General features: G+C 38.8%; 1 protein-coding gene across 2 annotated transcripts in view; it reads right to left on the bottom strand.

The window, feature by feature from the left end:
* Positions 1-1,236: 1,236 nt before the first annotated feature.
* POLR2C (RNA polymerase II subunit C) overlaps positions 1,237-27,876 on the bottom strand; it is a 90,515-nt gene continuing 63,875 nt past the window's right edge. Inside the window, exons 7-9 of one of the 2 annotated variants that reach the window (XM_033940675.1) lie at positions 11,018-11,186; positions 4,467-4,541; positions 1,237-3,076 (exon numbers count right to left, since the gene is read on the bottom strand). In XM_033940675.1, coding sequence (XP_033796566.1) covers positions 2,932-3,076; positions 4,467-4,541; positions 11,018-11,186 — 389 coding nt within the window. In that variant the 3' untranslated portion in view covers positions 1,237-2,931. The remainder of the gene's footprint in view (positions 3,077-4,466; positions 4,542-11,017; positions 11,187-27,876) is intronic. The other variant, XM_033940677.1, reaches the window with a different exon arrangement.

Below are 27,876 nucleotides of genomic sequence, written 5' to 3'. Positions count from 1 at the left end.
ATGTTTTCCTTGGTGACTCATCCAAAGAAAGATTAGGTTCTCACCTCTGCTAATCTTCTTGTAAATCCACACTTTTCTCTGGGATGATTGGGTTAATTCTGCATACCCGCCAGGACTTTGTAGGAAGCCTCAAATTCCAGAAGCTTCAGCTCCACCCCCTCTCACCTCAGCACTGGGCCCTCCTAGATCAGTTAGTCAAAAAACAGCCAGGTACATTTGAAGCAGACAAAAATCTAGAGAGAGAGAGAGAGAGAGAGAGAGGGGTACGGCAACATTCCTTGACTACTGAGTCTAATCTGATCATGTCAATAAATGCAAAACAGCAACAATTAAATATAATTGAACCAGGTTATTAAACATTAGAAACCAGAACAACAAGAAACACTGTTATAAAGAGAGACAGCCTCCACTATCAGAAGGGGGCGCCAAAACTAGGACCCCCCCAAAAAAAACTAAATGCTAAACCCATTCTAATGGCACTCTTACAAAGGCTGGTCAGAAAACAGAAATCCAGCTTACCAGTACTTGGAAAGGCAGAATTGGCAAATCAGCAAGTTACAGGGCGGGCTCCCAGAATAAAGTGTAGATTTACAAGAAAGAAGATTAGCAGAGATAAGAACCTAATCTTTCATTCTTGTACAATCTCATTTTATTCCAGGACGATTGGGATGTAACAGAGCAGTCCCGAAGAATTAGGATGGGGCTGATGAGCCTGCTGCCAAAACAGAAGCACCAAAAGCAGCATCCTGCTTGGCTGCCACACCGATCCTCTAAAACTTGATGAACGTATGCAAAGAGGACCAGGTTGCGGCCCTGCAGATCTCGTCCAAAGAAATCACCAATGACTCTGCCCAAGAGGACAAAATATCTCTGGTAGAATGAGCCCTTATTGCAAGGTGTGGGGGATGGGGGCTTCTTTCCAGCTGCAACATAAGCCTTGGAAATGGCCATACGGATCCAGCTGGAAATGGTAGCCTTGGAAGCCAGCCTGTCCTTGCAGGCAGGACCTGCCAGAACAAACAGATTATCAGAGAGGTGAAACTCATTTGTAACCTCCAGGTACCTCGATAATAGCTTGCACACATCTGCATATCTCGGATTCCGTGTTATGCTGTGCCCTGTTCCTTCTTTTCATCCAAAAGTGGTTTCTACTTTTCATGTGAATCAGGAAGTTCAGCTTCCTGATTTTGCTTCTTCCGGCTCGAGGGATTAGGACTGGTTGTTAGTGACTAACAACCAGTCCTAATCCCTCGAGCCGGAAGAAGCAAAATCAGGAAGCTGAACTTCCTGATTCACATGAAAAGTAGAAACCACTTTTGGATGAAAAGAAGGAACAGGGCACAGCATAACACGGAATCCGAGATATGCAGAAAAAGATCCCGGCTGGAAAGAACCTGAAGATCCGAAATCCTGCAGGCTGAGATAATGGTCACCAGAAATATTGTCTTGATCATAAGATCCATAAGGGATGCCTGCTCCAAAGACTCATAAGGTGGCCAAGGTAGAGAGTGGAGAACCAGGTTGAGATTCCAAGATGGACATGGAAGACGCAATGGAAGCCAAAGTCTCAGAGTGCCTTGCCAGAAAATGGACTACATCCAGATAAGCTGCCAAGGAGCCCCTCAGAGAAGGAGGGCCTATACAAGAGAGACCGGCAATTTACACCCAGAGAGAAGCCACCACAAGGTCTTTCAGCAGGCCATCTTGAAGAAACTCCAGGATATAAGTAATCGACGGAACAGACAGGTCCACCTGTCCAGGACACACCAAGTCTGATAATATCTCCAAGCCTTCACACAGGCAGCCACTGTGGATGTTTTTTGCTGCGAAACAACGTGGCAACTATTGCCGAAGAATATCCCCGGCTAGTTAAGGCCGTGTGCTCAATAGCTGTGCTGTAAGACCAAAGTAGTCCGGATCCTGCAGCACAATCGGGCACTGCGTCAGGAGACAAGGGTGACAAAGGAGCCTAAGCCCCTGATCCCGCTGGAGCCGAGCCAAGTTGCCATACCACGGGTGCCTTGGCCAATCGGGCATAACCAGAATCACTGGACCTCTGTGGGCCATTATCTGTCGCAACAGATGCCCTATCATGGGCTGAGGGAAGACATATAGGAGACCTTCCCATGGACAGGGCTGAACCAGAGTGTTAAAGCGTTCACGATTATATTCTGTTCGAATGTAATTTGGGACAGTGTTCCAGAATTGAGGAAGAACGATCTCTAGTGGACGAGTATACAATTTGCCTAATCGATGGAATCGCTGAATGGGAAAACGCTGCAAAGAGTTGAAACAGCTTATAGGGAGATCCTCTGCCTTAGGAAGCAGGCAAGCTGGACTTCAAGTCTTCTGATTGCCCCAATAGCCAGACATACATGGCCAGGTACTTTTGCCACCCTCAGACATGCCACGCAGACGCCTGGCGGAGGAATTCAGTCTGGCCCCGAACCTGGGCGTGCCTCCAAGGAGCCACGTAGCCTGTGCTCAACCCACTAGCAGATGTACCTGGGGTGAGCAAGCTCCCAAAGGAATGGTCTGATGCACAGGCTGTCCTGAGAGTGCACTGGTAGGCAGTAAACCCCCCGGAAGCAGACTTTTCCAAAGGTCTGCAATCTCCCGCAGTCAAGGAATCTCCACAGCACAAGGGCAAAAACAGTGAATGAGAAGACTGAAATTACACAAAATAAAACATGAGCAGGAAAGAAAAGCTCCTACAGCCTGGCTTGTAGGAAGGAAAACTGATCTAGAAGCTGAAGCTTCCGGAATTTGAGGCTATCTACAAAGTCCTGGCAGGTATATGGAATTAACCCAATTGTCCCAGAATAAAGTGGGATTGTACAAGAAGGTGTCCTAGCTGCTTCCATATTCTCACACTGAGGTGTCTGACATGCAGTAGTAATGACCAGAAAAGCACTCTGGTAGAGATGGGGTTTAGTTGATAGTGAGCACATCACTCTGGATCTCGTGACTCAGCTGGGTCTGCAGGTCACTAAGTTTCTTTTTGAGGCCGGACAGTGCAGAAAGAACAATGGTTTCTGGACGTAGGGAACCACAGGACTCCACATTGTAGTAAAATCTGAGAAGGCAAAAAAAAGAAGAAAAATTAAGCACTAACATTTTCCCCTTTTGCAATGCTAAGACCTTGGTAAGCAGTTCACCAAAAGTGTGCATGATAGAACAAAAGGGGATTGATATACCACCTTTCTGTGGTTTCATCAAAGTGGTTTACATATTACAGGGTACATACAGCTACTTATTTAGTACCTGAGGAAAGGAAAGGTTACGTGACTTGCCCAAAGTCGCAAGGAGCAACAGTGGAAATTGAACCAGGTTCACCTGGTTCCCAGGCCACTGTGCTACTCCTCTACTCACAAGCTACGGATAAGTACTATCCCCCCCATGCCCATATCAGATGGCTGGAGACTACCTTTCGTCCTACATGATTCTATTTTTGATTTCTAAGGATCTTACTTGTGAAACTCTCTTCTTCCTGCCTTAAAATTAAAATTTTAAGAACCTAATTAAAATATTGCAATTCTAATTAGTATATGGTTGATCTCCCTTGGGGCTATAGCATCTTCCATTTCCTCACATCAGTCTTTCCACCATATTTCCTAGTGGTTTACCTCATTTGTCCTTTTATACCCTCTCTTATCCTGATGTTCTCATTAAGACTAATTTCTTTTCTTCCTCTTTCTTTGGACATTATTAATTTTTATTTTGTAAACCACTCAGCAGCATGTGCAATTGACTTTATCATCAAGTGTAAACAAATAAATATTTATTTATTTATTCGATTTTTTTAGCCCGTCCTCCCAAAAGAGCCCAGAACGGGTTACAATGAATATATTGGTGCATTAAAATTATAAGTAAGATAGGTACTTAGAAATTCCCTTACTGTCCCGAAGGCTCACAATCTAACTTATATAAATACCAATGAAAAAAACCCAATGAAATATCAATGAAAAACACCAAGCAAACACTAGGAGAAGACTTGGGTCAATGACATCTGTTTTAAAAACAAACTAAACACAGCTAAATTTACTAAAGTACAGTACTGTGTTAATGCATACTCATATTAATGTGTTAATCTAGCCCTGGGTTCTGGAGAGCAGTATTAAACAAGGACTGATACTGTGAAAGAAATTCGCTAGACCTCCTCCCAATGCCTTTATTATCTTACAACAAATTGAAAAGAGTTGATAAATTACAGATTTTGGAAACATCAATTCAGAAAATAGGTGAACGAAATTTAATCTTGTTATGAAGCCCTATATCTTATATGCTACTCCTTCAATGGCCTCTGCTGCCCATGGTTACGTTTTCCTGATCCTCCCTTTTATAAGGTGATGCCTTTATTTGCACCTCGAAGAAGCATCTACCACCTTTTGCTAATATACTGTATGTCTTAGATGGAATTTCCAAATACATCACTCCTCATCCTATTGTAGCAGATAACTTCTTACCTCTCAGGTTTCCCATTGGGATCATAAGGAGCCTGGGCTTCATCTTCATCAATCTCTGAGTATTCACTCTTTGGCCTGGAATCAAACACTATAGAAGTGAACATCTGTACTGCCCACTCCTTTTGTCCCGCCCCCCCACTGCAGTATAGATTGTTGCATGCTATACAAGGCTATTTAACTGCATGTATTAAAAGGCACTTGTTTATGAAAATTTTGCACAATCCAACTCATGTTAGGCAATTCGGATCTTCACTCAGCAGCTCAGTGCTCATTTGTCAGTTCTTCAGCCAGAATGGTAGAAAATTTCTCCAGTACTTGGCAGCTGGCCAAGAACTGATCAAATAGAAGTTTTAGGGTACCCACTGCTGAAAACTGGTAGTCAAATCCATTTATACCCTTTCCAACAGATGTCAGAAACTAGACATAAGAGGCCAGGTATGTTTATCTGGGGGACAAAATAATGCTCTAAAAATTTAATGGAACAAGATCTAATTTAGCAGAAGGGAAATTGATAAAAAAGACATCAGGTTTGAAAAAGGAACTGGATTGGACTGTGTTTCAGAGAAATAATGCCCCCCCCCCCAAAAAAAAAAAAGTGGGCCAAAGCATTTGTATGAGAGAAGCGGTTTTTGCGATTGCAGCAGAGAAACACTGAAATACAGAAACAGCAGTTAAAGAATTGCTTCTTTCAAACTGCCTCTTATGCCTTCTATACTCTCATGGTCATAGAGATAGAGGGATTGAAAATTATTCCATGAGGCATGCTCCATATATTTTTCCTACCATGAAGCCTTTGCTGAAACACCCCATCCCTGGCTGCCTCTTAGTGATTCTCTGAGATGTATTTATTTTTTTTATTGTTAAATTTAAAAAGACAAAAATGTAAAGCGCTTTAGGCTTGACAAATTTTCTTTTAATCTAGGAGCCAGTAGCTATGAAAGATTAGGTTCTTATCTTTGCTAATCTTCTTTCTTATAAATCCACACTATTCCTGGACTATTTTTTGAGACCGTGAACAAACAAATTGATAGTGGAGAACCGGTGGACATAATATACTTGGACTTCCAGAAAGCGTTCGACAAGGTTCCACATGAAAGACTTCTCAGGAAACTACAAAGCCATAGAATAGAGGGAGATATACTAAGATGGATAGGCAAATGGCTGGAGAACAGAAAGCAGAGAGTGGGCATAAATGGGAAGTTCTCAGACTGGGAGAAAGTGACTAGCGGTGTGTCCCAGGGCTCGGTACTTGGGCCCATCTTATTTAATATTTTCATCAATGACCTAGAAGAAGGAACATCCAGTGAGATCATCAAGTTTGCAGACGACACAAAGCTATGCCGGGCAATCAGATCGCAGAAGGATAGCGAGGAACTCCAGAGTGACTTGTGTCAGTTAGAGAAATGGGCGGAGAAATGGCAGATGAAGTTTAATGTGGAAAAGTGCAAAGTAATGCATTTAGGAACATGAATATAGAATGTCAGGTGCAACTCTGGGTAAGAGCGAACAAGAAAAGGACCTGGGTGTACTGATAGATAAGACCCTGAAACCGTTGGCACAATGCGCGGCAGTGGCAAAGAAAGCAAATAGAATGTTAGGCATGATAAAGAAAGGAATCACAAGTAGATCGGAGAAAGTTATGCCGCTTTATAGGGCAATGGTCAGACCACACTTGGAATTCTGTGTCCAACATTGGTCTCCCAACCTAAAGGATATAAAACTGCAGAGACGAGCAACGAAGCTAATAAAAGGTATGGAGAACTTGGAATATGTGGAACGACTTAAGAGACTGGGATTGTTCTCCCTTGAGAAAAGGAGACTGTGAGGGGATATGATCGAGAATTTCAAAATACTGAAAGGAATCGACAAAATAGAGCAAGAAAAAAAATTATTTACAATGTTCAATGTGACACGGACAAGAGGACTGAAGCTAAGGGGGATAAGTCCAGGACAAATATCAGGAAGTTCTGCGTCATGCAACGAGTGGTGGACACTTGGAATGCTCTACCAGAGGAGGTTATTGCGGAATCCACCGTTCTAGGATTTAAAAGCAAACTAGATGCACATCTCCCTACGAGAGGTATAGAGGGATATGGGTGACTAAAATTACGCCAGGTGTATACCTGGCTGGGCCTCCGCATGTGCGGATCGCCAGACTTGATGGACCAAAGGTCTGATCTGGAGATGGCAGTTCTTATATATTGGGTTATTTTCCCCATACTCGCCAGAGCTTGTACGAAACTTCATAACACAGAGTCTTGAGCCCTATTACCCCAGAACCATCCCCCCACGAAATCAGTTGGGGAGTCCATCTGGGTGGTTTTCTTGCAAAAACGAAGCTTGCAGAGGCTAAAAATAACTTTAAAAAGATCGTGAAAATCCAAGATAGCTGCTGCAGATGCCGATTTTATAATAAAATCACCCGGGAAAAGCACAGGAACCCTCTGAAAATGGCAATTTTTTTTATTCTAGGGGTGGGGAGAGCTAGGGCACACAGAGAAACCACCCCAAATCCCTGTTTAAAATACCCCCCAAATTAGTTTTACTCACTGTGCCATGTGCTGCCTGGAACTGCATAGAGAAAAGCCAAAACTGTTTACTGGGAGATCCTCTGCCCCAAAGAAGAAATCAAGTTGGACTACTGAGCTTCTGACTGTCCCCCCCCCCCCGGCTTGACACCAACAGCCAGGAGCCTCCGCTACCATTAGACACCAGCACGGATGCGACCTGGTGGAATGATGCAATTAACTCTGATCCCGGGTATACCTCCATGGAACCTGTGCTCAACCAACTAGTGGACGAACCTGGAGTAAGCAATCTCCCAAGGGAATGGTTCCTGAGCCCCTACTTGAATTGCAGGATGTCCAGAAGGAGCACTGTCCCGCAGTTAACCACCTTGAAACAGACTTAGCACAAAGTCTGCAATCTCCTGCAGTTCCATGGGGAAACTCTGCAGCATGAGAGCTGAAAATGCGATTGAAAGGACTGAATTTAAGGAAAATAAACACAAGCAGAAAACACAAGCTCCTACAGTGTGGCTTGTAGGAAACTGATTTACTGGGGGAGCCGGTTCTGAGGTAAGAGGGGAGGAGCTCAAGACTGTGTGTTATGAGGCTTCCTGGCTCTGGTGAGTATGGGAAAATAACCCAATAGTCCAGGAATAGAGTTGGATTATACAAGAAAGATGTCTTACCCCATCACCAACCCCAATGTCCCAACCAAAGTACAAAGTGGGAGAGGCATCCTCTTAGAGTGCTGTTGGTGTCCCATTCTGTTTCCATGGGAAAAGAAAACTTAGTTAATTATGCTCCTAATGTACTATTGATAACACTGACAGAAGCTAATGGTCACTCTTAAGTGTGCTGTCAGCAGCATCCTATTGCTGCCCCCCACCCACCTCCCACAATAGCGGTGTCACCATCATCCTGTCCTTCTCATGTGCCTCTATCATCCACTCCCCCCGTTCTCCTATTTTATTTCTTCCCATGCTGTCTTCCTCTTCTTCCTCATCCCTTAGTCTTCCTTCTCAAAGCACCTTGTTTCAAGTCCATTCACTTCATTCCCTCTGTCCTCTTCAGTATTTAATAGTCTCATCCTTCTAGAAAGAGTAAGTCTTGCTTCTCTCTTTTCTTGTATCTACTTTGTGTGATTTTTTTTTTTTTTTTTTACTTTTTTCCATATTTTTGTGGTTTATTTTCCCCATTATCCTTTGTAGGCATCTAATTTTTCCATTTCTCCTAATCTTTCCCTTTTCTCTACCATCCTCTCTTTCTTTCTTACTTATTTCTCTCCCTTTCTTTTTTTTTCCCCTCCTCTTCACTTCTGAGAGAGTTCCTCCTTTGCACAGCATAACTCAGCTACAGTTTGAGCCATGCAGTGCAGGAATTCTGGAGCTACTCTCATGCTTTCAATTCATGCCTTACTGTAGTGAATGAACAACAACAAAAAAAGGAAAGAGATGTCCTAACAACCAAACAGTATTAATTTATTCTTTAAAATGCATTTCATCCCAACAAGGATCCAAGTTTCAGCATATGGATATGCCTGCATCAGGGAACACTAAAAACATAATATACAAAATATATATATTTATAAAATAAAAAATTGGAACATAAAAAAATATATAAATATCAAATAAAAGTACAGGCAGTCCCCAAGTTACAGCCACCTGACTTAAGCACAACTTGTACTTAAGAACGCGGTTAAGGCTTCATTTGATTTCACTGAGCAGTATTTCCAGTGGCATAGACTCCTACACTTCTGTAGCAGATTCAGGAATAATGCATGGTGACATTAAGAACAGTGTGTGGTTCTGCATGCTGTACCTTAGAGGAAACAATGATAGGGACAGTTGGCCCTTTTGTCAGCTGGGAGCAGCAAGCATCAAGAACCTTAAAATCTACAAGTTCTGACTTAAGAACAGCTTTAAAAAATGTAACTCGTTCTTAACCCGGGGACTGCCTGTACGTTAAAAACATATGCATATCAGGAATAAAAATAACACATAATATGAGTAAAAGGGTCAAGAAAGAATATAAGTCATAAAACCTAAAGCATGATGCAAATGTATGTGCATCTAGGAAGTGAATAAAAAAACAAGTGGCCAGATAGAATTTAATAAAAGAATAATAAAATTGAACCAGCCAAGTAATCAACATGAACAAAGATTAGCATCTACTATGTGGCTCAATGGATCTATTAGCTAGTGTGTATAAAGAATGACCAATTTAAAAACAACGGGGACAAAGTAAAAGAAAAATTAACTCACAAAATAAGAAAAAGAGGAACTACTACTACCAACACCTGGATCAGCTCCAGATATAGTATGCACTTTAAGATACATGCACTTATCCAAAGATATTCAAAAGATCTTTAGAAACAATTGGAAAATACTTGAAGGCCATCAATGTTTTAAAGAAAAGAATCTAGTTAATTGCATATTCAAAAGATCAAAACTTGGAAGAGAAAGTTGAACCTTCTGGACTACCTCATGCTATTACACCAACACTACCCATTATAAATACAGGCCACATAATAGAAAATGGCCACTTATTTTTGCAAAAAACAGAATTATTATGAGGATAAAGGAAATATTATATGTATCTATCTATATACACACATATATAAACTCATGCTAGGGCTTATTTTCGGCACACACACACTAGCATGATTTTCAGGGTAGGTCTTAATATAAGCCATATCACTGAAAATAAGCCCTAGTCACCGGCAGCAGCGCTTCCTCCGCCCTCACCCCCCTTCCATCTCTCCCTCCTATCCGAACCTCAACTGCAAGCCGAAATACCTGAAAACAAACAGCAGTGTCGGCAGCAAAGGCTGAATCGCGGCCTGCCCTTCTCACTCCCGGCCGTTCCGTGCCCCTTGCTGATGACATCATCAGTGATGTGGAAGAAGAGAGCCTGGACATGAGAAGGGCAGGCTGCGATTCAGCCTGTGCTGCTGTTTGTTTCCAGGTACTTCGGCTTGCGGTCGGGGTTCGGATGGGAGTGAGAGATGAAAGGGTCAGCAGGGGGGGGATAGAAGCTCCAAGGGTTCTGCTGTACAAGGGATGGGAGGAATAGAAGTTACAAGGGTTTATGTATGTATATATGTGTGTTTATATACACACACACATACATACATATACAGTCATGCCTTTAAAACCATATTATACTTGTGATGCATGAAAATTACCAGAGTTACCATTTATAAAGTCCTGAGTGGTACAGTTTTAAGAATGTCTTTAAGTTCTATCTTGAACCTTTCCAAGCCCTAATGTGTGTCCCTGCATGAAAGGAACCATAAGATGACTTTGGCAATATTTGGGGTACTACACCTTTTCAGTGACCACAGTAGTTGGCTGGGAAAGAGGAAGCTTTGTTTCAGTAAGTCCAAATCATCACCTTTAAATACCATAACTAGCATTGTATTTTCCCAAGTTTGTTAGACTTCCTTTGTCTGTCTCTTCATCCTTCTAGGTGATATATAGAGTTCACTGGATGCACTTAATTCAGAAGGCAGTTATTAAAATGATTAAAGGTCTTCTTTATCAAGCATATGTGGGGACAGACTTAAGATATAAATATATAAATGCTGGAGAAAAGGCAGAATAGGGGAGGTATGATAGAGACATTTAAATGCATCCAAGTATAAAAGAACAGGAAGCTGCCCTCTCAATAGAAAGTAAATCTCAGAAATGAGAAGTCATAAGATGAAGGTGAAACGGAATAGATTCACCAGCACTCTAGAAAAATACAGATACGGTGGTAGCTGCATAGAACAATCTCCCAGTGGAGGTGGAGGTGTCAGTATCTGAAAACAAAAAAGCAAGGGATAAGCATAGATGATCTCCAAGGAAGAAAAAATCTGTTGGTTTGGATAAGTTGTATAATCTTTCTCCTGTCATGTTCTTTATCTCCCAGTCCCCATTCCTGCTTTGAATTGACTTTCTAATTATTATAAGCAGTATTTAAATTTGCGATAAAAGATTATTCCATTTATCAGTATTGTAAACCCACTGCTCCCAGAAGATTTCCCTCAGATGCTAATCATACCATTCCTCTGGCTTGGGATAGACAGTGTGCCTCAGTGCATTATCGGGATCATATTCAAAGGCTACACCTGCAGTGGGGTTCCACTTGGCATGCTCCTTCCCAAATCCTTTCTTGGCATATGCTCGCAGCCTCAGCTCCTGCCCTTTCCGCAGCTTCACCAAGAGAATGTCTGGAAATAAAAAAAACCCCCAAAACTAAAGTTACTCAACTGGGACAAGATAAAAAAAAGGGTCTTAGAACAGAAAGTTTGTTTTCTATGCTGCAGATATTCATTTTGGCGCTCTTCACAACAGCAGTTATTAGTCATTCATTCATTCCTTCCTTCCAACAACTTTTCCTTGATTTTCATAGGAATTCTTCATTTCCTGTTATGGCTCCTACTCTCTGGAATTCTTTGCCTTTTTATCTCTGTTCAGAAAAATCATTTGTGACCTTCAAGATACAATTAAAGGCATATTATTTCTCCTTGGCCTTCTGCTCTTAATTTACTTTTCTTTGATGGCAACCTTTCCAAAAAGTTGCATTATTGGTTTTCTCCTATCATTTTATTATTTATTTAAAAAATTTATATACTGTTTAAAACTAAACGGTTTACATAATTTACATGCACAGTATTTAAAATAAACATATAATAAAAACAAATACATAGTTGAAGAAACATATAATAAAATACCATAATGTGGATAAAAAGATCATGGATAGTCCATCAATTTTATCAAAAGTAACTAGAAAAAGGCATCTAGAAAAAGCTGCGTCTTTAATAATTTTCTAAACCTACCCTTTTCACAGCAATTTCGTATCTGACCCAACAAGGAGTTCCATAACTTAACTCCTGTGCAACAGTGTGGGCAGAACTAATTTGCTGTTTCCTCCCCTATCATATTGCTCATCCCTCTCCCTAATTTTTTGTTTTAAATACTGCTTATTCCCTTCTTTCCTCATGTTTTCAATTGTATTTTACGTTTTGTTTAATTTTTGTTCCCTAGCCTATTTTTATATTATTTTAAATTTTTATTGTAAACCGCTTAGATTTACCTCTGGTTTTATATTTGCGGTATATTAAATAAATTGAACTTGAACTATACATGGTAGTATAATGGTAGTAAAATCAAAAGCGTCAATGGTAAACAACAGTTTTGTAATGGTGACCTGGAAAGCAGAACAATAAGTAAGTAGAGGTTGACTGAAATGGCCTTTTTTTCAATTTTGGCTGAAAACAGAAACTGCCACTAAAAGGTGAAATCTTATGGCAGAAACCGAAGCTGCAACTGAAACCAAAACTAAAAACTCAAGTTTTGTTGTGTGAATATGAATGTAAGGGCCGCTGGGGATTGTTGGAGCTTGCAGTCTGTAATCCTCTGCTATACCCATGGAGGGGCATAATCGAAAGGAACGTCTAAGTCCGTTTTCATCTAAGTCGCAACTAGTCGTCCAAAGTAAAAAAACAGTTTAGGACATAATTTTGAAAAATACATTCAGAATTTATTTTGGCTCGAAAATCATCTAAGTATACGTCCTACCGATCTGATCGTCCAAGTCGCTAAATCGTCCATCTTTATATCACATTTTCGTCCAAGTCCAAAACACCTAGAACAAGCCCTGTTGGACGTGGGAGGGGTCTGCAAAGTGATGGACTGCACATCCAGAATGGCACCTAAATAGTGGGGTACCTTACAGGGCACTGCTGTGAACTTCATAAAAAGGGTGTCATGTGCTCATCTCACTACAGCTCCCTTATAGGTCATGGTGAGCCCCCCAAACCACCTCCAGAATCCCCTAGACCCACTTATCTACCACCCCAATAGCCCTTATGGCTGCAGGAACCACTTATATGCCAGTAAAAAAGGGTTTTGGGGGTGTATAGGGGAGTGCACACATTTCAATATCAATGCAGTGATTACAGGGGCTTATGGGCATGAGTCCTCCTCTCCATGGGCCCCTAACCCACCCCCAAGATGGTTTAAGACGCCTCTGTGCAGCACAACTAGGCTTTCCCATGCCAGGCTGCCAGTTGATGATGTTCTGGAGGCACAATTTTCAAGTTGTGATTAATATTTTTATGGAGGTGGGGTGGGGGGAGGGGTCTGTATCACTGGGGTAGTGTGTAGGGAGTCTGTATTATGTGTTTGAAGTGCTTATCTGGTCACTTTAGGTGGGTTTTTGTGACTTAGACCATGTTTTAAATGGTCTAAGTCACAACGTCCAAGTTCCGTCGATCCTGTGCTATATAACTTTCGGTTATACATGCAGTACGACTAATTCTAAGCCTGCCCACATCCCGCCCTCGACACTCCTCCTGACATGCCCCATTTAGCTATGGTCGTTCAGTGGTACTATGAAGGCCTAGGTCGTTTATAAATACGTCCAAAACCCGGTTTTATTATCGGCACTTGGACGTTTTTGACTGATGATCGTCCAAATGCCGACTTAGGCCGGTTTTTGGACATTTTTCTCTTTCGATTATGAGCCCCATAGTTTTCAAATCAGAATATAATAAATAATGAAAAACCATATTTTACCTCCAAGCAAAAAACCTTCCACACACAAGGACTGCAGCTAATGAAAAGATACTAAAAATCATACTGCTTTTACAGTGGTTGATTGGTGCTGCACTTGCAGTGACAGTTAACGTCATAACTCAGAGTCTAATTCCTAATATGCTTCTCATCCTAAATTTACGAACAAATTCCTGTGAAACATTTTTATGAAAAGCATTTATTTGGAGCATTCTATTTATGATATCAACTATTTTGCAAGATCAAGAAAAAAAAAGAATAATATAAAAAGTAGCACCCCTCTCTCCCTCCCTACATTCCATTCAATGGGTATCTAGTGATGTAGTCAGGGCAAGAGCAATGCCCCAGTCATTTTGAAAGCACAGCTAGAATGGGGAGCAGTAACTGGGAAATTGCTCCTGCCCTAACTATACCCCTAGACCGCCAGAAATTATAAGGTCCTATAGTGGGGGGAGGAGGCTAGGAAATTCTTCTTCACTCAGAGGGTAGTGGACACCTGGAATACGCTCCCAGAGGAGGTGATAGGGCAGAGTACAATATTGGGCTTCAAAAAGGGATTGGATGACTTCCTGAAGGATAAGGGGATTGAAGGGTATAGGTACAGGTATTAAATGAATAGGGGATGAAAGACTTAGGTAAGGTCCAATGACAGGTCACGGACCTGGGGGCCGCCGCGGGTGCGGACTGCTGGACACGATGGACTCCTGGTCTGACCCGGCAGAGGCAATGCTTATGTGCTTATGAGGCACTTGAGGTGGGGGTGGTGGTCTGGGAGGAAGGGCAACTCCTGTTTGGGGGAGGCAACACAGCGACAAACGGGACAAAGCACAAATTTTCAGCTTCCACCAAACAAATATGGTCATTTTGAGGGAAAACTAAAATAACCTTTCAGCTGAAACTGGTCAGAACAAAGGATTTGGGGTCAGTTTTGCCACTAACTGAAACTGAAATTCAGTCAGTTTCTGTTATGTTACACAGGTTCTTCTCTGGAGACAAGCAAGGGAGATGCAGACACACTTGATAGTGAAGTTCTTAAACTGATCTGTGTGTAGGTGCTCTCCCCTAGCTAAGGTAAGCTTTTGGCTTACTGGGCATGTGCAGGGAATGTTGTCTTCTGTGGGCCCTCCCTCCCCCACCCACTTGCCCTATCAGTTTTTTTTTCTTTAGTTACTCCTAACGGTTGCAGCTCTCCCCTCTCTCTCACATACACAAAAATCACGCTATTATAAAAGAAAAAGAAAACTGAAATCAAAGAAGAGACATTAAACAGCCTAAAAGTCCTTTTGGGAACTTTACCATGGGAATTTTGTTTTCTTCTTGTTCAGTTTAAGTCGTTGCATGGAAATCCAATTTTTTAAAATATTGAAACAAGTCTTTATTGTAGAAACAGTATCTATTAAAAAATAAGGATACGGGCAATATCACTATATCATCATCTGCCTTTATGTAATGTTGAATCCCTGCTTGATCCAAAATAGTGTCTAATAATTAGACAAGAGTTAAGGATTGGCTTAGGAATTCCCGAGGTTTAAAATCAAAGAATTACAGCCATTTTCTCAGATTTAATTCTGGATTTTTAGTAGTGCTTTACTCCCCCCCATACACCTTTTATTAAACTGTAGGGCAGTTTTTAGAGGCGGCAGTAGCAGCTGTGACACTCATAGAATTCCTGAGTATCAGAGCTGTTATTGCCATGGCTGGCGCTAAAAACTGCGCTACAGTTTAATAAAGGGGGGGGATGCGGGTTAGTTTGTATTCTTTTCCTGATATACTCCTTTTACTAGAATTCCTATGAGTGTTGGAGCATTTAGCGCCCTGGGCCACGGTAAAAACCTCTACCATGGCTTAGTAAAAGAGGACCATAGTTTTATGTACTTGGGGGCTCATAATAAAAAAAAAAAAACACGTCTAAAAAGTGGCCTAAATGGCTACTTGGACAGTCAAAAAGCCTGATCGTCCAAGTACCCATAATCAAAGCTGGTTTTAGAAGTATCTAAAACCAGCTTAGGCCTTGTTATGCCTAGGGCCAGGGGGTAAATGAACTCAGCATACTACGTGACATGTCTCCTCAAGTCTGCTTATCTAACCTCCTTGACCTTAGTGTTACCTTGACAACATCAAAAGGACAGTAAATCTGACATTCTGACCTCCTTGATCTGAGTGTTGCCAAAGCAACATCAAAGGGACTGGCCAGGGGGGTAACTGAAACTCAGCATACTACTGACATGAATCCACAAGTCTGCTTATCTGACATTCTGACCTCCTTGACCTGAGTATTGCCCAAACAACATCAAAGGAAGAGTGAAACCAGATGGTAAGCCGGTTTTCTGCCACACCTCCTTCTGACATCCTGACCTGGGTGTTGTCAAAACAAGGAACAAAAGACCAGCACCAGCTGTTTTACTAATCGTAATAGCAGGACCAGCTGTTTATAATTTTTGAACTCAACAGCTTTCACCCTTTTAAAAGGACGGGATTCTGCTCCTACCATTAGAATCCAAGACGTCTCCAGGAACAGGATCCAAGATGTCTCAAGGGGCAGTCTCCTGTGTCTACTCGCCTATCTATTGAGGGATTCCCAATTGTGAAGGTAGAGTGCTTGCCTGAGATACGGTGATGATATTTTATTCTTATATATATATATATGTATAATAAAGTGTGATTGTTTATGCTTTATTATGTATAATAAAGTGTGATTGTTTATGCTTTATATTGTCTGTGTGCTTTTCTGAGTGTCACTGATCATCCCATTTGACAGAAATAAGTGGCAGAACAAATTGGTACCAGAAGTGGGGTTGATCAATGTGGTCAGAAAAGCTACCTAGAAAACAAGGGGTTGAGGAGCAGGCTCCCAATCAGTGTTCCCGCTAAGCTGCGCTGGGGTGCGCTTGCGCACAAAATATTACCTCGCAGCGCACATGTTTCTCGTCACAGCGCACACAGTGTAGAGCACAGTTCTTCAACCGCCGGTCCGCAAACAAAATCTTGCCGGTCCGCGAAGGATTCGGTCCCCGCCGCAACGAAAGGCCGGCGTCAGCTGACTTGCAACTTCCTGTTGCAGTCGCTGTGCCGGGACTCCTGCCTTCGCCGGGACTCCTGCCTTCCACCGCGTTTGCCTCCTGCCTTGTCTCCGCACCTCCAGACCAGCAGCGGCAGCTGTGTATGCTTTTAACTTCGGCACAGAGCTGCCCCTAATCAATAGTTTAGCGCGGTTTCATAAGGCAGCCTCGGGGCCTTTGCTAGGCCGGCCCACATCGCATCATCGAAGCGGGCCGGCTATCAAAGGCCCCGAGGCTGCCTCATGAAACCGCGCTAAACTATTGATTAGGGGCAGCTCTGTGCCGAAGTTAAAAGCATACACAGCTGCCGCTGCTGGTCTGAACTCTTGGGCCGCTGAAGGAGGGCAAAAAGCAGCTGTCCTGGAGGTTTCCCTTCCTCTCGCCTTTACAGGTTCCTTTTTTCCACCTTTTTTTTTTTCCTTCAAACGGCAACGGGCCCCAGCATCGACATCAATCAAGTAAGTTCCACTGTCAATCAAGCGGTTCTGCTCGGCCAAAGCTTCCCCTGTGACATGAGCCACCCTCAGGGGAAAGAAAGTGACCCACAAAGGTGAGGGGAAGGGGGGCAGATGATGGAAGTTGGGGGGGGGAGAGAGAGAGAGAGAGAGAAGGGGCAGATGAGGGAATGGAGGAGATGAGAGAGAGAGAGAAGGGGACAGATGATGGAAGTGAGAAGAAGGGAGAGAGAGCAGAAGGCAGATGGATGTCAGTTGAGAAGGGAGAGCAGATGCTGAATGGAAGTGGGGAAAGAACACATACTGGATGGAAGGAGGAGATAAATAAAGGGGGAAGAAAATAGTAAGATAATGGAGGGGTGAGGGAAAGGGGTGACAAGCTGTGTGTAGACACAGTGAAAAGAGGGAAACGGGACTAAATAGTAAGAAAGAATTTAATTTAGATGGAGGCAGAAAATAGAGAAGGAAGACCAGAGAAGAAAAGGGAAGAGAGAGCAGAGAATGATCAGATCTGAGTGGAGGAAATGAGAAGAGAGATATGCTAAAAACCACAGGGGGGAGGGAAGGATAGAGATGCCAGACCATGAGGGGAACAGAAGGAAGATGATGGATGCTAGACCAAATTGGGGGGTGGGGGGGAGGCAGGAGGAGAGATGGCAGGGAAAGACAGACAGTGAATGGAAGGGGCAGATGCTGGACTGAAGAGACAGAGAAGGTTATCATGCTGCTGTACCGGGCCATGGTACGCCCTCACCTGGAGTACTGCGTCCAGCACTGGTACTTTAAGAAGGACACGGTACTACTCGAAAGGATCCAGAGAAGAGCAACTAAAATGGTTAAGGGGCTGGAGGAGTTGCCGTACAGCGAAAGATTAGAGAAACTGGGCCTCTTCTCCCTTGAGCAGAGGAGATTGAGAGGGGACATGATAGAAACATTCAAGGTACTGAAGGGAATAGACTTAGTAGCTAAGGCAGGGAGAACGAGAGGGCACTCTCTAAAGTTGAAAGGGGATAGATTCCATACAAACGTAAGGAAGTTCTGTGGTAGAAAGCAACATATTTATTTGGCTCATAACTTGCTGGCGCCCGATATTTTTAGCTCACAGTGAAAAAAGTTTGCTCACAACACCCGCCCGCTTAGAGGGAACACTGCTCCCAATCCCTCCATTCCGAATGGGAATGACAGTATAGGTAAATTAATGGCCACTGAGTGGTCTGTAGAAGCAGGATTATGTGAATCCTGTACTTTTGGAAGTGGGGATCCACATGAATTATGTGCCTCCTTACAAAAGGTGAAAATCTCAAAAGGAGAAGAGCAAGAAGGAAGAGCAAGAAGGAATTTCTAGACAAGGAAGGATGATTTTGTCAGACTGGAGGAATTTGCATGAAGCTAAACAGGAATTACAATTGAAATTAGGAGAGCTGGAAAAGAAAAGGTATAATCAACAGCATGCCATTAAAATACTACAATGTCAGAATAAGTTGTTAATGGATAAGGTAGACACCTATCAAAATGTAACAGAATATAAATATAAGAAACGGAGGCGGAAAGTGAGTTACAGAAAAGTTAAAATCTTAATTTATCATCTGCCGGATGATTGGAATCCAAGCAAACGGGATGGGGATATTTGGGATTCAAATTCTAATAACAGTGAGGAGGATATATGTGTTGAAGGAGAACAGGCAGAAAGTTTAGAAGCAAAGCCTGTGAGGAGACAAAGATTACAGGGAAATCTGCAGACAGGAGAAAAAATGACTAGAAATAATGTTATGGAGGATGTTACTCCACAGGAAGTCATGGATACGATGGCACGCTTTACACAGCAGCCTGGGGAACCACTAATACAATGGGTAATTCGGGTGCAGGAGCTGGGCGCAGCAGGGATTATGTTGGATGACACAGATGCCCCTAAATTTGTTCAAATTAGTCAAGAAGTAGCAGTACAAAATGCGTTACGGGAGGATCCTTATCCTGCAAAAAATGCCCAATGGTCTTTATTAGAGATAATTAGTAGGGGTGTCACGAAGCGATATCCACTTGAATCTGATTGGCCCTCAAATGATAAAATTTGGTATACATTAAAAGATGCTCAAATGAGAATTAAGGAGGAGACTATGAAGGTAGCCTTAGTAATAGGTCACGCTGACACATATATGTCATTACCTTTTACTGTGTCCATGAGAAATAAAATTATTAAGTATGCTGCACCGGCATACAAACAGGTAATGATAACTTTGTTGATCAATCAAATAGACAGGACTATTTTGGAAGCCTTAGAAGCGGTCTGACAGTTAGGAGATCGGGGGGACTGGGGACCTCAAAATACTTTTGATAAAAAGAGAAAAGGACAATCCCAATTCAAACAGGGCTAATCGGGTGTCTCGGAGGAATATGTTTTTGAAATTAATAAAAGATGGTGTAAAGGGGGAAGAAATAGATGGGAAAAATACAAGGACATTATGGGAAATGTACAAAAGTAGAGGACTGGGAAAGAAATCTATGTCTCAAGCACAAATGAACAAAGGAGAGAGGGAGGATATTTTGGTGCCAACGGCTCCCCCTGAGGAAACTGCTTCCATTCTTTATCCTGATTTAAAAGGGTGGAAGTGTTGGGAGGATCAATAATGTGAATGCCGAGCCTTAGTGTTTGCTTGGACCAAATTAGAACAGCGTCCGCAGGTAGAGATAAATATTTAGTAGAAATCTGGGGAGCAAAAGGTACAAGCTGTAGTGGACACTGGGGTGGAGGAATATAAATATCAGGATTGGGGGAAAATTATACAAGCAGGAAGAAAAAAAAAAATTTTACAAATTTTAAAATTGGACAATTATTAATTTGGGAATATACTGTATTAATCTATGGGATTCCTTAAAATATAATAGGGCTAGATGTCCTAAAAGGGTTAACATTACAGCTTTCCGATGGAATCTATAGTTTTGGTAAATTGCCAGACATTCCTATGAGATCAGTAGTGGTGGGGAAATTATCTAAACCAATAGTAGTACTATTCCTATAGTGGAGCAATGTCCAGAACAATTTGCATTCACTTGGCAAGGGAGGCAACATACATCTACCAGACTACCACAAAAAACTTACATAGTCCCACTTTCTATCACAAGATTATAGCAGAAAGTGGGCAAAAGGATGCCGAGAGGTGATAGAAAAAGTTAAACAGAAAATTGTAAACTTCCCTTCTCCCCAAAGAAAAAAAAACAGACTTGGGCCTTTTTGGATTCTGGAGGCAACATATTTCACATCTGGGGTAACATATGGGGTAGGTTGGACAATAAAAAAGTAGAAATATTGCTAAGTGACCTTTATAATGTATAAAGTTTTGTTAGATAGTATAAGGAAGTTGCACTCCAAGTGATTTTGCAAATGTGTCTTTTATCTCAAACACTAACATTGTGAACCACTGTACCTGCACGTAAACTTCTCTTGTATGTTTTATAGATGAAAACGTCCCTGCTTGCATTCTCTTATGATTGTGTGACAGAGCTTTGAAATTGAAGAAGAAAGAAAGGATACCAGCAAGAACTTAAGTACTTCCAGCACTGTGACCTGATAGTGGGAATCCAATGGATACCAAATTTGTTTATGACTCTTTTGATTTATAGTGTGCTTATTTACAGATTAAATTCAACCCTGAGTCATTGCCGATGGAAGAAAGCATGCAGGAGCTCTGTGTTTGTCTGTTTCTGTTATGTGTTGTCTGTTTTAGCTTATGGGGTACCCCAATAAACATCGCACATTGGCCATTTCCAGAGTTTATTCCACTTCTATTAGTCCAAATGGTACCATATATCCCTTTCCAAAAAAGATTCCCCCACTTACAAGAAAATTTCTTATGAAAACCATGCTCACAATTATTTTATGCTATGGCTCATACAGCCCAATGATAATTTAGTTAGGGGTTATATTATAAGAGGATATCTGAAGAGAAAAAATTAGAAAGCTTTATACCTGGTAAAATGGTGCTCATTGGTATTTGATATTTGCTAAATAAAATAAAAAATGGTCTCTCTTTATTTAACTTATCAGGTATAAACAGTGCAGTGCACATCTCTGACATAAGTTATTTTGGTATTACCATCAGTACGTGTTTATGATCTCTTTTAAGTGACATAATAATTATGTCCAGAACATAAAAAGGTGTATTTTCTGAATGTCCTACAGAATACCTTTAAGTGCATTAGTGTTGTTTCTTTTATCTCAAACAAATACTACCTTACACACCAGTATTGTGTCACATGTTATCACATTCTGTACATAAAGTGGTTTTTCTTCATTTTTTTTTTTTTTTCTCTTTTACCACTAGGGGTGTTTATTGTAACTAAAGCATTGAAGCTAAACAGTCATGATGAAATATTTTCCTTGGAAAATCACGTACTGGGAAATGTTATTCCATATAGACTTTCTTTTTTTTTCCATTATATTTTTATTTTCAAATTTTACAAAAAGTGTACATAATAATAAAATACATTTGATAAATGCATGGTATCACTTTTATATCTAACACAATGTATGTCTGAATTTGATTTTCCCCTTCACCCTCCCCCCACCCTTTTATTGCTTTAATATAATATTTTCAAATTTTATAAAAGTATACAACATATTAGAATACAATTGATAATTATTCAATAACATATTTATATCTAATACAATATATTCTGGATAAATTTTATTCATTTTCCCTCCCCCCACCCTTCTATTATTTTTTTATCATTTGTTACATTTTGTATCATATATTATAATATATATATATAAATTGTTTTCCTTACCCCCCCTATATGTGTGTCATAAAAAAAAAAATCTCTAAAAGAAGAAAAGAAGAAAAAGTATTCTATTATTTAATCATTACAGTATTTTGTCAATGGCCCCCATATTTTTATAAATTTATTATATGTCCCCTTTTGTATTGCTATTGTTCTTTCCATTTTAAAAACATGGCATATTGTATTCCACCAAAATGTGTAGTTTAGGTTGTTGTAATTTTTCCAATTGTTAGTTATATGTTGAATGGCAACCCCTGTCATAATTAATAAAAGTTTATTATTTTCTGGTGAAATTTGACTTTTTTTTCTCATCATTGTTCCAAATAAAATTGTATCATATGATATTGCAATATGATTTTCCATTAATTTATTAATTTGTGGCCAAATTGAATTCCAAAATATTTTAATATAAGGACAATGATATAATAAATGATCTAATGTCCCTGGTTCTAGATTACAGTGCCAGCATCTATTAGACTTAGAACTGTCTAGTTTTTGTAAACGAGTAGGGGTCCAAAAAGCTCTATGTAATAAAAAGAACCATGTTTGTCTCATAGACGCTGACACTGTACATCCCATTCTCCAAGACCAAATTAGTGGCCATTGAGATGCATTAATTTGATGTCCAATCTCAATGCTCCAAATGTCTCTTAGACCATTTTTTGGTTTTTTATTCAAATATCCAGATATTAATTTATACCACAATGCGGCTTGATGTCCTAGGAAGTCTGCTTTAAAGCATAAGAACTTTAAACTATATTGATTGTTTAATGATTTCCATTCAGGGAACCCAACCTGAATGGCCTGCTTCAATTGCAACCATTTAAAACTTTGTGTTTTATTAAGACCAAATCTATGTTGCAATTGTGAAAAATCCAGCAGTTTACCTTCTGAAATAATATCATCTAGAGATCTAATTCCTGCAATAATCCAGTTCTTCCAAAGGATTTGAGCTCCGCCTACTTTGATCTTGGAGTTTATCCATATGGATTGATTAGTTGATTTATATATTGGGATGGGTGTTAATTTATCAATAAATCTCAATGTTTTCCAAGTATCCATTATTATTTTATTTTCTCTGTATCTTTTAGGTATATTAATACTTGGTAAATGAACTAAATTTAGGGGAAACATAAGGCGCCATTCCAAATATAACCAATCTGGTGCATTATCTATAAGTTCTGGGAGGATCCAATACATACCCTGACGTAGAATATAGGCTTGATGGTACCTATAGAAATTTGGAAAATTTACCCCTCCCTCCTTAATTGATTTTTGTAAGGTTACTAAAGCTATTCTAGGTGTTTTACCAAGCCAAAGAAATTTTGTTAAAATTCTATTAAGCTTCTTATAAAAGGACCCCTGAAAATAAATAGGTATCATACTCATTTGGTAGCAAACCACAGGCAACATCATCATTTTAATAGTTTGAACTCTGCCCCACCAAGATATATGTAATGGGTTCCATTGTTCACATAACTCCGTTACTTTTTTTAATACATATTTTTCATTTTCTTTTACAGTATCTTCAATTGTTTTTTTAACTTGAATGCCTAGATATTTAAATCCTTCTTCTTTCCATATGAATGGAAAAATATCAAATAATCCTTTTACACAGTAAACATTCAAGGGTATAATTTCAGATTTATTCCAATTAATTTTATAACCTGAAAATTTGCCAAACTTATCAATTAATTCCAATAAAGAAGATAAGGTAGACTCTGGATTTCTCAAATAAAGCAAAATATCATCAGCATAAGCCGAAATTTTATATTCCATATCTGAATATGGAATTCCTTGTATCTCCCTCGTTTGCTGTATTGCTAACAATAAGGGTTCTAATACAACATCAAATAACAAAGGAGATAAAGGACAACCTTGTCTAACTCCCCTCTGCAATTGAAAACCATCAGATATCTTATTATTAATATTTAATCTTGCAATCGGGAAGCTATACAATGTTTTTACCATTTGTATAAATCCAGAACCTATACCAAACCATTCTAAAGCCTGATACATAAAATTCCATTCTACCCTATCAAATGCTTTCTCAGCATCTAATGAAACTATAAATGCCGGTTCATCCATTTTTTTTGATAAGTTTAGTATGTGAAATAATAGTCTAGAGTTATTGGAGGAATGTCTTTTAGCAACGAAACCCGTTTGATGCATATCTATAATATGTGGGAGAGCTTTGGCTAATCTCAAAGCCAAAATTTTCGCCAAAAGTTTATTATCAACGTTTATCAAAGATATAGGCCTGTAGTTCGAAACCAAAGTAGGATCTTTATTTGGCTTAGGCAAAACAATTATTATTGATTCAGCCATAGTACCTTTTATATTACCTTTTATAAGTTGTGTCTGATATAATTTTAATAAATGTGGGGAGAGGATATTTTGAAATGTTTTATAAAATTCTACTGTGTAACCATCACCACCTGGAGCGGATCCAACTCTAAGAGATCTCAATGCTGTTTCTAATTCTTTTAATGATATAGGTTCTTCTAAACTTCGTTTTATATGATCAGGAATCTTAGGTCCATTTATTAAATCTAAAAATTTTTTTCCATCTTTTTGTTTCTCCAAATAAGGTTCGGAAGAATATAGATCCTTATAAAAATTTAAAAATTGTTTTAATATTATATTTGTTTGATTTGTTATTATACCATTATCATCTTTTATTCCGTTAATATTAGTTCTCCTTTTTTTTGCCTTAAGATAATTTGCTAATAATTTTCCCGCCTTATTAGAATTTCCATAATACACCGTTTGTTTGGAAAACAAATCTTTTCTTATCATTTTTGAAGTTAATTCATTATATTTACCTTTTACTTTCAAAAGAGCTTGCAAAGTTTCATATTCCCATTTACTTATCAATTTAGCTTCTAATATTTTTATTTCTTTTTCTAATTCTATATATTGTTTTTTAATTTGTTTCCTAATAAAAGCTGAATATGATATGATATTACCCCTCATAGTTGCTTTAAATGCATCCCATACATTCTCTATAGATGTATCTTCCACTAAATTTATTTGAAAAAATTCATTAATTTGTGTTTTAAAATTTTCCAAAAATTTGTCATCCACAAGCAATGCATTATCAAATCTCCAAAGAGGTCTATTATTTTCTAATTGATCTAATTGTAATTCTATCCATATTCCCGCATGATCCGAAATGATAATAGGATCAATGGAGGCTTTAATCACTTGTTGCACTTTATTTGTTGAAACAAAAATATAATCTATTCTTGAAAATGATTTATGAACCTGTGAACAAAATGAATACTCCTGATCATTAAAATGAAGAATACGCCATATATCTTTCAAATCACATGATCGAACTAAATTATCTAGACCTAAAGATTTAATATTTTTACCTGGTTTTTTATCCAATAATGGATCCATTACAGCATTAAAATCTCCAGCCACCACTAAATTAGAGGCAGCCAATGGTAATAACATATTTTGTAGCTTTTTGAAAAATTCTGATTGATTCGAATTAGGGGCATATATATTAAATAACGTCAGGGTATCATTTCCCATACCTATATCGATATGTATCCATCTTCCATGTGGATCTGAATTTTTTACCTTTATATTGGCCATACATTTTTTATTTATAAGGATTGCAACCCCTGCTTTTTTACCCACTGCTGGAGCAAAAAAACATTCTTTTATCCATCCACCTGATAATTTCTGTGATTCCTTCATATTAAGATGGGTCTCTTGCAGACAGTAAATATCTGCATTTTGTTTTTTTAAAAATGTTAATATTTTTTTCCTTTTAATTACGTGATTCAGGCCATTGACATTAATAGAATATATTTTAAAAGACATTATATATTTTAATACTTTTCATTATCTTTTTCTTCCTCTCCTCTTTCATATTTAATATCCAAAAAATTTTCTTCATGACACACATATTTAACCCTAATGTATCTCCCTTAATTATTCTAATAAATATTCTCCTTATCCCTCCCTTTCCCACCCAATACATTGGCTGCTTAAGGATACACATTGGAACTGTAATCCTAACATTCTCCCCATTCCAGGCAATCAATTTTCAATTGTTTAAACAAATTTCCCTTCTATCTATCTATATTGATCTTTTATATTTATTTAATCATTTTCCATAACATTTTATTAATGTATCATTTTCCATTTAACAATATGTTAATTTGTATTTCCTTAGTATTATGATTTCAACATATAATTATTTTAAACATATATGCAGTGTATTATTTAATAATTTTCCTATATTCTGTTCTTTCTTTCATATAATTATTATTGTCTTTTCTTTGTATTGTTTTCCTCCATTTCTTCAAATATTTCGATATGTTATATTTTCTAATTTTTCATAGAGTTTTCAAAACCATCTTAATATATTATGTTAATATATCATAGGTTCTGGTTTAGAGAGAAACTCTTTTAGTTTTTCGGGATCCTCAAAATATAAGGACTTGTCTCCAGATGACACTCTCATTTTCGCCGGGTAGTATAGACCATATTTAAATCCTTTTTCTTTGAGTAGAGGTCTCATATCTAGTAGTCTTTTCCTTTTAGTTGCTGTGTTTTTGGCGAAGTCTGGTAAAAACCATAATCTTGATCCTTTATAATTTAAGTTTTTATCTTTTTTTGCAGCATTTAGTATCTCTAGTGCTTGTTGGTATCTCAACATTTTGAAAATGATTGGTCTTGGTCTGTTTTTATTTTCTAAATTTTTAATTGGGATTCTATGCGCCCTTTCAATTTCAATTGGTTGTTTCAAGTCTAATTGTAGAATTTTTGGAATTAAATTTTCAAGGAAAAGGATAGTATTTTTTCCCTCTAAATTTTCTTGTATTCCAAAGAGTTTGATGTTCTTTCTTCTTCCTCTATTCTCGTAATCCTCCAGTTGGTCTTTTAATTTATTTAATTCTAGGCTGTCGTTTTTACATCTTTTTGATTCACATTCTATAGTTTCCATTTTTGATTCTAGTTCAGTTGTTCTTTTGTTGTTAACTTCCATTTGTCTATGTATATTTAAAATTTCTTCTTTCATTTCAGACATATTAGTTATAGTTTCTTTAAGCATTTGTTTGATTTGTTTTAATTCTTCCATGACTTCAGCTTTGCTTAATGTGTCTGATTCTTCGATAGGAAGTGGTATTTTGCTTGGTGTTATTTGGTCTTGTTTCTGTCTTTTTGCAGATGTACCAGCCTCATTTTTGTTTTGTCTGGTACTTGTCATGTTGTTGTTTTCTTTTTCTTGGTTATTCTTATTTCTTATATTTAGTCTCTTAGGTTTAGATTTGATATTCTTAGGTTTTTAATCTCTTTTCTTCCAAGATTTAGTTTTATCTTTTGAAGTAGAAATTTTCTTTTTAAGCCCTTTTCTTATGTCAGTTTAAAAAATCTTTCCTTTTTTCTTTTATTTTTCTCACTTTACTGTTTCAATGAAGGAGGGAACATTCAGTCCAACAACATTTCCTTCTCTTAAATCTCTCCTGACTTTCACTCTCTCTCTCAATGAGACACCGTTTCAGCGTTGACAAAAAAATTCTTGGTATTTATTTATTTATTTTTATCTCCTCTCACAAGCCCAATCGCAGCCCCGATTGAGGAGAGCAACACTTTATAGAATTATTTTCCTTTATTTTGAGCAATTTGAAGCAATTGTCTTTTTTTTTTTTTTTTTTTTTCAGCTTCTCTTAATTGCCACGATGTCTTGCTGCTTCAGTTTTTTAAAGTACTAATTTTAGTACCGCTTTGAAACTTTCCTCTTTTTGGTCAGTTTTTCCCCAGCTTGGCTTCACTATCTCTCTGTATCAGTCAGAGAAAAGCTGTTAAAAATTATTTTCTTCTCAGTCTTTTTTTTTTTTCAGTGTCAGCAGTTTCTTGTTTGTAATATATCTCAATATCTATCTATTATTGAAGAAAAATGAACAAATAGATAGGTTTCAGACAGAAGTTCAGTTAGTTATTCTGTGTTCCATTTCTTCATTAAGCTGAAAATGGCCGCTTTAAACTGCCACACTTAAGAATTCTATTGACAACATTCACATTAAGAGTAT

The sequence above is a fragment of the Geotrypetes seraphini genome, chromosome 4 (assembly GCF_902459505.1).
Source record: "Geotrypetes seraphini chromosome 4, aGeoSer1.1, whole genome shotgun sequence".
Taxonomy (NCBI): Eukaryota; Metazoa; Chordata; class Amphibia; order Gymnophiona; family Dermophiidae; genus Geotrypetes; species Geotrypetes seraphini.
The sequence above is the reverse complement of the archived record's forward strand: the minus strand, read 5'-3'. Positions and strand labels throughout refer to the sequence as shown.